Source organism: Trachymyrmex septentrionalis, unplaced genomic scaffold (genome assembly GCF_001594115.1).
Source record: "Trachymyrmex septentrionalis isolate Tsep2-gDNA-1 unplaced genomic scaffold, Tsep1.0 scaffold40, whole genome shotgun sequence".
NCBI classification, from domain to species: Eukaryota; Metazoa; Arthropoda; class Insecta; order Hymenoptera; family Formicidae; genus Trachymyrmex; species Trachymyrmex septentrionalis.
The window spans coordinates 3,558,019-3,567,882 of record NW_017305569.1 but is presented as its reverse complement, the minus strand read 5'-3'; the positions used below and the strand labels follow the sequence as shown (position 1 = coordinate 3,567,882).

Below are 9,864 nucleotides of genomic sequence, written 5' to 3'. Positions count from 1 at the left end.
TGAAACTTGATTATAAATTCAATCGACATTCTGAAATATCGTTTATGCTGCGAATCTTGTTGGTTGTACCTCTGTCGACTGAACGGATCGGTTAAGTCTTCGCTTGCATGTCTACATGATGCAACATAAGTTGTAATTTTACGTAATAATATTCGTCCGTGTAAACGCTCCTATCTCATCTCGTCTCTCATAAATAATTTCAAGAAGGTCTTATGAGAAACATGGATATGTAATATTCTTCAAAGAAAATACATAAATCTAGGAATAACATGCTCCGTACAAGATCGAGCAATCCAGTCAGTTAAAAGATTAATTTTTATTATTATAACATGTACTTTTCTAGTTGAATTTGTACAATTATATAACCTTTGACATTAAATAATCAAAAATATATAAATATGTTATTTAATGAAATTCATTATTTTCTAAGGAACAAGAAATTGTCTAAAAATTGCCTGGAAATTGCCTTAAAAAAATCAAGCTTTAACATTTCATAGCTTCGAAATTTTTGAGTCTCTTTCCCTTCTTTGCAACATTCTACACCTAACGGTAGACCACTTCTTATATTATTTCTTATCATTCGATTCTCCTTATCATAGCAAACACATAAAGTAGTGTATCTATCAGCCACGGTATATTATCATTGAAATATTGCCATCCATTTTTTCCCCACCGATAAGCTCGCCTTACGCGACCATTTCGAGATTATAGAGTCGCAATCTGGCGGTTAATCCAATTCTTATCGACTTCTCAGACTTTCGAATTACATGGTCCCGCTTGGTCCGGTAACAAAACTCTCCCGCATTCCTGTGACCGTCATCTGCAAGTATTACGCATAATCTGCATTCCATATGAATGCCGGCGTACCTGTTTCTCTTTTCTTTTTACTTTTCTCCGGTACTTCCACTCGGTTTCGAGTCCTTTTTCGCGGTGGACGAAATGATGTTGCAGTCAACCGCTAAAACGAGAATGTGCCGCAGAATTAGCGGAGCAATATTGAAGAGGTTGTCTCGACAGTTTAGCAAGAGAAAATAGAAGCTAGAGGAGGAGGGGGTGCTTTTAGGATGCCGTTTAGCAGGCCATTTATTCACGGTCTGGAAGGACGAGGCTTCGATCGCCGGTCCTCGAGGGAACGATGAGCGAAATGTCAGCTCGAAGCGGAACCGGCACTTGCAAATTGAATATCCACCCTCTTCCACCATCCCTGTCTTCCTCCTTACGATGCTATTCTTCACTCCCTGTTGTAGGATGTCTTGCTGCTACAATATTTTCATAATTTTCATTCTTGGATTTTAGAATAGATATTTTCTTTAAATTCTGGTTACAATTTGTTAATGAAGACATGGATTTCTTTCCACTATATTTTCCATTTGGATGTTTTCCATTTGGTGACACAGATCAACACAAATGTCGTTCTACCTTTGTTACTTTCTGAATGGCAAGAAAAATAGAATGTGTCGACTTGTGTCACTAAATAGAAAGCACGCTATGTCATCAAAATAATTGTTATTATTTCGAACATTGACAAAATAACGTGGCATTGACACATTTGCGAATATCATAAAATCTTTATTCGAATATTTTTTTATCTTTCAAAATTAAATTGCAAATTCTGAATAAACGTTTTTTACGAAATTGTTTCATTATAGTTACTAAAAAAAAAAAAATTGTTATAACTTTAAAACGTGGATGAAATAATGTACCATTTGCACATTTGCAAATATCGTAAAAATGATATTTGAATATCGACATTGCAAATTTGGAATAAATATTTTTTATGGAACTGTTTGATTATACTTATTCATATTTTTGTTATAATTATAATTGAGAACATTAGTTTTACGAAATATGGCGAATTTATTTCGAAAGCGGAAAAGAAAGCACTATTGTATGATTGCATAAATTATTTCAAATAATAAATCTCCATTATTAATTTTAAAATTGCTTGCAGTTTGAATATACGGCTAATTGAGTAATTCATTAAAGTATCTCAGTATACACAATTTCTTTCCGAGTCGATTTACGAAGTGTATCAATACGAATGGTCGTTTATTATTATCGCATTGCCGCGCGAATATTTAATCGCCATTTGATATAGTGTTTTACCACTCACATCGACTATCGACTATCAATGATTGAAGCGGGTAGGGGAAAGAGAGAGGAGCAAAGAAAGAAGGAGAGAGAGAAGCTCTAAGCCTCTATTGAGTGCTACCTTACAGACAACACGCGATACGAGCTTCGCTTGTCCAATCCTCTTTCGAACATCCTCACTGCGCACCTCGATTGTACGTCGATGTCTCGACGCTGCGGCTCGCAATTGTGGTCGAACAATGTTTCCGCCTTGCAGTTGGGTGCTTCGATTTGCCGCTCGCACGGCTCTCCAGAGACCGTGACGGCTCCGCCAAAGGAAAACATCACTTAAAACGGCGTTTAAAGTTAATAGTCGATTCTTGTTTATTCGTTATGTAATTAAAAAACAAAAGATTCGCAAGGTTCATGTCGGTATGGTGTTCAAATTGGCTCACATCATTCATGCAACGCAGGTATTTTTTTATTTGTCTTTTCTACTTTATTAATTTTTCTAATTTTCTATTTAATTATGATAGAGTTTATATTATTGTATATTGTTGTTTATATTATTTATATTATTATATATTATTGTTTGTATTGTATTATTACACATTACTAAAATTTACGATATAAATTTTTATTAGATATAATTAATATTATTTTACTGAATTATTTAAACTTTTATTACGATATGAAAATGATTGTTTAAATATAATTACTTTTGTTGGTCAATACTACCAATTATTATGGAATATAAATAATTATTTCTGATTTTCTTAATATTTTGCTAAAATTAGCTTGTTATTATATATATGCATTGATTATTATATATATATATATATATATATATATATTATATGTGTATTTATATTATTATATCTATTTTATTATTATTGTATAATATATATTACTTATAAATATGGTCACAATTTTTTATTGCAGAGTCCCTTTGGCAATTTCGGGGAGTTCCTGAATAGCTCATATCCCGACGCTGCGGATGCTGGAAGCTTACCCGAGGAGTTGGATCCTTTTCCGGAACTGCAACTCGGGAATCCGCAAGGCGTGCCTCCGGTCGACAACTCTGTTCCTTCTCAACAAAGTGTACACCATCAGCAGCCATCGCAACCGCCACCACCACCACCACCCCTCCCCGAAGATATCCAAGCTGATTCTCTTAGGTATGTAAAATATCCCTAAACTTCTTATATCCTATCATTGATAATCGTATAAATTTCTTATAAGGATTTTTCAAATGACATAAGCAAAAAAATTACATTATTATCAATGATATTAATTATCACATGATATGATTGAAGTTTTTAGACAACGAAACTTGATACAGGGTTTATACAGAATGTTAAGTATCCTTGTTTACAGTCCTACGCCGTTACCGAGCTTCCAGGAGACCTACACGCAACGATATACCAGGCAGGAACTCCAAAGTCTCGGTCTTAAGATGGACGAATGCTACGACACTCCGGTATATTGCACCACTACTCATTATCCGACTGAGTTCTCGGCTGCGGTGCCCTATCACGAGCAGCAGCCACAACAGCAGCATCCTCACCATCATCCGCAGCATCATCAGCAGGCCCCGCATCATCATCAAAGTTACTTCCCCACGGAATCGGCGCCCACCCCGGCAACGACGGTTGTACCCTCCAATCATCGGCAGGACCCATCCTACGGAGTGACTGTCGCCATGCCTATAGTTTACGGGGCACCATCAGTTATCGCCGTCGCCACTCCCGTAGTTCCTACCGATCTCTGTCCTACTGTTGTCACTAGCGTCGATTCCAGCGTCATTGGTACTACTCGGCCGCGAAGGGCGTCATTGCCCACACAGAGATCAGAATCAGCAAGGTAAGATCTTTTTTATGAAATAAATATATCTAATAAATAAACTTCAAATCTCATTGTGTGCTCCTCACAAATAAATTAATAACGTTCTAACATGAAAGAAAGAAAGAATTTGTAATTTTTCTTTGTTCATTATTTCGTTCACTCACAATTTCATTTTTGCTAATTTAAATTTATTTATGAAGTATACGAAATGGAAACAAAACTTTCTAGTACAAAAATTTTAATTCACATAACTTTGGAATAATAAAATAAATTGAGCAATTTGTCTAAATCCGTGTATGTGACAGATCTTTTCAATTTTATTGTAAACGTTGGAATGTGAAAGACGCTAGTCTGTTCAGTTTCTGCGTTTACGATTAGCGATGCGTATTTCGAGGACACGAGACCTGATAGTTTTTGAAGAACCCCCGTTCTGACTAGTGACGGGTTATAGATCAATGCACGTTCTGTGTCGTGTTAACAGTAGTGGGAGCACGGATTCCCCGAAGCCGCGCGGCGGCGGCGGCACCGCGAGTTCCACTGTCAGTTCACCATCGCCCGGAAGCGGTACCAGTGGCGAACGCGCACCTCCAAGCCCGAGCCAGCTCTGCGCTGTATGCGGTGACACCGCGGCCTGTCAGCACTACGGTGTACGCACATGCGAGGGCTGCAAGGGTTTCTTCAAGAGGACCGTGCAAAAGGGCTCCAAATATGTGTGCTTGGCCGAGAAGGCTTGCCCAGTAGACAAACGCCGACGAAACCGTTGCCAGTTCTGCCGATTCCAGAAGTGCCTGATGGTTGGCATGGTCAAGGAGGTAAAAAAACTTGTTCACTGCATTGTATAATATATTCCAAAATTTTTTCTTTAATTTGTTAATTTATATAATATTAATTCTCGACTACAGCAATGGGTCATTTGGACTCAAAGCGAAAATGAACGATTTGTATGATTGATACTGTGAGGTTCTAGATTGTAAAAATACTTGGAACCTTCCTCTATCGATCGTCGTAAGGTAGAGATTCGCTTGCATTCTGTATTTCAAATAGATTTAAAATTTAAATAATTCAAATTTTAGATGTAGTTTTCAATTTAATTGTAATTGACAATTAAGAAGTTGTAGATATCTAAATATCTCAGTATGATGAAAGCCAAGAGTAAACTCTTGGTGGTCAACTAATAAAATATGTCAAAATTGCTTCTAAGATTTAAAATTAAAAATGAAAACTTATATATTAAATCAAATAATTAAAATTATACAATTATTATTATAAATTCTTAAAAAACGCGGAAAAATATTATAACGCGAACGAAATAATTACAAATATGAAATAAAATAAATGTAACTTAATTTACTATTTAATTGTTGGACAGGTCGTTAGAACAGATTCTCTGAAGGGCCGTCGAGGCAGATTGCCCTCAAAGCCCAAATCACCGCAAGAATCCCCACCGAGTCCGCCGGTCTCTTTGATTACCGCTCTGGTTCGCGCCCATCTTGACACAACGCCGGACAAGGCAAGTTTGGATTACTCACAGTACCGACAACCTAGACCGGGTGATCCACCAATAACCGAGGCCGAGAAGATTCAACAGTTCTACAATTTATTGACAACCTCGATCGATGTTATCCGAAATTTCGCCGACAAAATCCCCGGATTCACGGATCTAGTACGGGAAGATCAGGTGAGCAATCATTTATCACGCATAGAAACGATCAATAAGATAATAATAATATATTAGCTCCTATAACAACTTATAAATACGAAGAATAGTGTCTCCACGAATAATTTTTTTACACAAAAGTCTTGAAGTTTGAATTTATGAGAATTTATTGTTGTTTTTTTTCTCGTCTCTTCTAATTTTTTTTTCATCTCGAATAATTAAGAGATATACGCTTTTATTATATCACTGGTCAGCTATCGATTCTCGGACGATATCCATTGGGAACTAACGGTTATAAAGATCGATAGCTTATACATTTTCTAAAAGGTCAGTCTTGACGAGCTTTTGACGCGGTCGGTTGCTTGGCTGACTAGCAGACTGCTCCGTAGAACGATAGACGGTAATTTGTTAATATATCTATGCTATAATCAGAAGAGATTTTATTGTTTACGATTTGTCATCACATCTAAATCAAATTTATCTTTTGAAAGATATTTAATATCGCGAATAATAAAATATCTATAGAACATCTTTCGGTTATCTCGATAGCTTACGTGTTATGGACAATGCATTCGTGCATTAATAATTTCACAATGTAATCTGCTTTCAGGAATTGCTCTTCCAATCGGCCAGTCTAGAACTGTTTGTGCTCAGGCTGGCGTACCGCACGCATCCGGACGACACGAAGCTGGTCTTCTGCAACGGCGTTGTCCTCGCGTTGGAGCAATGTCAGCGTAGCTTTGGCGATTGGCTGCACAGCATTCTTGACTTCTGCAAAGCCCTCCACTTCCTGGAGGTCGATATCAGCGCCTTCGCCTGTCTGTGCGCTCTCACCCTGGTTACTGGTTAGTACTACATTATAATTCCCTTAATTTCATGGTCGAATGAATTGTCACGGTTGCGCTGCAGAGTGGCAATGAGTTGCCACTTCTGCTATCATAAGTATTAATTATTTTACGATCGAGCTCTATAGTTGTCACACTGCGGTTCTGCTGGTTATTTCTTTAACGGCACCTTCAGTCTTCCTTTATCCGGTTCGTTCTACCCGTATTCTGGTTATATCGGCCGGGCTAAATAATTAATCCGTCGGATTAGTTAATTATTGATGCTCCGACGAAAGGAATGACGATGTTCCTCGTTCCGCACGCGATCCGTTAGCAACCAGACATGCAGGTGTGCGGTTTACAAGCGCGTCCAATCAGAGTTTCCGTGTTTAGATAGCTACGTGTCGAAGGTCGAGTGACTGATATTATTGGAGTTTAATTGATTTATCAATGTTCTTAATCTTGAATGTTAGTAGCGTAGTAATTAAATCAACTGCAATACATCATTCGTATTGGAACTTTTTAAGATATAAGATTTTTAAGATATAAGATTATCTAAATTCTCGCGATTTAATTTTCGAAAACAATGTGAAATTTAATCTATAGCTGATGATTTAATATTAAAATTTCCGATGTTATTTATAGAATGTTATTGTTTAATAGAATTTGATAGCAATTCATAGATTCCGTTCATCTTATACTATTTTGAGAAAGCGGCGGTCTCATTTGAGCTAACTCGCGTGCTTTCAGAGAGGTACGGATTGAAGGAACCGCAGCGCATGGAACAGCTGCAGATGAAAATTGTCTCGTCCTTGCGCGACCACGTGACCTATAATGCCGAGGCGCAGAGGAAGTCGCAGTACCTGTCGTACCTACTGGGGAAGATACCGGAGCTGAGGAGTCTCTCGGTCCAAGGCCTCCAGCGGATCTTCTACCTCAAGCTGGAGGACCTGGTGCCGGCGCCACCCCTGATCGAGACGATGTTTGTCGGTAGCCTGCCCTTCTAAACCGAGCAGCCTCGCCAGCACATAGAGCAATTATTTTCTCAGACCCATGCGGTTGCGTTATCTTCGTTCTGATTGCATCCTTTCTTAGTTCGTATTACACGTAGCTTTATTCTCTTCTTGCGTGTAACCTCGCGCGATCCCGCGGGTACGTTCGATTCTCGACGACGTTCTTAATACGACGTCCTCTCGCGCTCTGCAAAGGATAATCCTGGAAGGGCTCGTCGAGCGGAAAGAGCGAGGAGAGCCATTACTGGTCGTACGAGCGAGCGCGGACGGAAGCTGTCCGCGCGAACGCGGACGCTAAATTTAAGGGAAAGTTTATTGTACGTATGTATGAACGAATGAATAATGCATATGTGTGAGTGTGTAAACGGATGTATGCATCACGTGCGAACGTAAGTGTACAGAATGTCTTGTAGGTCTCTGCATGCACGACGTGTTGGGTGGCGGGTGTCACACATCGCCGTTATACTATCAGTAGTATAAGTGCACTACTATAGTCGCTGTTGTTGTGCTGCTGCTGCTGCTGCTGGAGAGCGGATCGGCGTGAAATGACAGAAACACGGGCGGACAAAGAAAGCGGGCACGAGGCGGGCCGCGGCGATTTCGCTATTCTCCCTTCTAGCTGTAGTAGATTTCGTGCGAACTTGGATGGACAGGGAGAGATATCTCTTTCTCTCTTTCTCGCAGGAAGGCTCTTCGCGCGAATTTTTCTCACTTTTCTACCTAGTTTGTACGAGGCTCTCCGTGCTTTCGCGCTCGGCTCGCCTCGTCGCTCCCACGGCCAACGCACGCGACCCGCCACTTCTTGGACACGTGTAGTATCTTTGGCAATACCTTGCCCGTCGCGGGGGAACGCATCGGCGATTCGCAACATATCAGAGCAACGACGGGGAGAGCGGACAATGCCCGTCCGTCTTAATAGTAGATATAGGACATGACTGTCGGTCGCGCTCTCGATAGCTGGACGATGCCGAGTGTAGATGCATCGATTTGCTTGTTCATACGCAAGAATCGATGCAACTCTATGTTACATCAAGTTAAGTATATTCTTTTATTTGTTCTTCGTTATTTTATATCGTGGACATACTTATCTGTCCCTGATGACGTGCGCTTTGCAGTCTCGAAGCAAATATGATCGAGTGCAATGAAGAATATCGAATGGGAAACTTGATGGTGGAAATTGAGATACAAGCGAAAGCTGTGAGTTCACGTGCATTTAAAAAGCTGCAGCGGATTGTAATTTGCGTCCCTCGGGTATTTATGCTAATGGAAAATGAGTTTAGGAGTGGCGCTATTATTTTATGAGTTTATGGTAAACTGTAGAAAAGTTAATAACTACTCGACTAGATACATTTCGATCATCAGTATTTTTATACACGCTTTTTACACGTTTTAGATATGCGCATCATTTTTAATAACATTTTTATTAAAAATTCAGCAAGTACTTCAGATGTCAGTTATCTCAAACCGTAAATATTTACCAGGCATTTTTACCAAGTAGGTACACTTAAAAAATAATTTGAAACCTCATTAAAAATAATTGATCAGAAGTCGTCAAGTAGAAAGAGTTAGCACATTTTTTTTTATTTCAATTGCATATTTTGATATCGAGGACGGAGTAGCGCATATATAAGTGGATTTCAAGTTTCGCAGCCTCGCAACGCAATTTATATATTTTCACCATGAGATTTTTCGCAGATTCCATGCAGTGATTACCGCGATTCGTAGAGTTCTTTTTTCCTCTCACGCAACGCACTCGTAAACGAGCTCGGCATTGTCAATGCTGTTCGAGCGCCGTCCGAAGCGCATGGTCGATATCAGTCGACTCTTTACCACTATTCTTGCGTTTATGTGATTTTAGAGAGCTAAGGCGAACAATCACGGGCTCGCCTCGTTTGGAAAAGTGAGAAAAATTTTCAATTCAGCACGAAACAGCGAGGCGGGCCCGGCTTAAAGTTACCTATTACGTTATGACATTTACTTTTTTAATCAAACTAACGTAGAGTGTCCTATTTATATACGTATAACGCGCCGCTACTACTACTTAACTACTACAACTACTACTTTATTATACCGTTATACTTACTATTACTCATTGATAGCGTTACTATTCTATGGCGTTACTACCACTACTACCACTGTTACCAGCGCTACCTTTACTACCACCTTGTGTTACCATTGTCTCGCTACAGTAAACTTCGCCGTCGTTGTCGTCGTCGTTAAAATATCCTTAACGCACCAGTATCCTACAATCGACGCGATAGACGGCAGAGGATGCTGATCGAGGCTTTCAAACAGGCGTCCTCGCCGCCAGAATTACCGCAGTCGACATGCATCTCTGTTTTTTGATGTATATCTTAATATTTTATCCACGTTCAAGAGTACCGTAAGATAAAGTAAGATTGCATATAGGGAATAACTTCGCATTGAAGTGAAAAGAGATTTCACGATTATTTTT

General features: G+C 39.4%; 1 protein-coding gene across 1 annotated transcript in view; it reads left to right on the top strand.

Annotated features, from left to right (window-relative positions):
- Positions 1-7,458, top strand: part of LOC108750970 (nuclear receptor subfamily 4 group A member 2) — a 65,457-nt gene extending 57,999 nt beyond the window's left edge. Inside the window, exons 3-8 of the mRNA XM_018490852.1 lie at positions 3,013-3,248; positions 3,448-3,933; positions 4,397-4,727; positions 5,285-5,593; positions 6,183-6,417; positions 7,147-7,458. Of these exons, the coding sequence (XP_018346354.1) occupies positions 3,013-3,248; positions 3,448-3,933; positions 4,397-4,727; positions 5,285-5,593; positions 6,183-6,417; positions 7,147-7,403 (1,854 nt within the window). The 3' untranslated portion in view covers positions 7,404-7,458. The remainder of the gene's footprint in view (positions 1-3,012; positions 3,249-3,447; positions 3,934-4,396; positions 4,728-5,284; positions 5,594-6,182; positions 6,418-7,146) is intronic.
- The last annotated feature ends 2,406 nt before the right edge of the window (positions 7,459-9,864 follow it).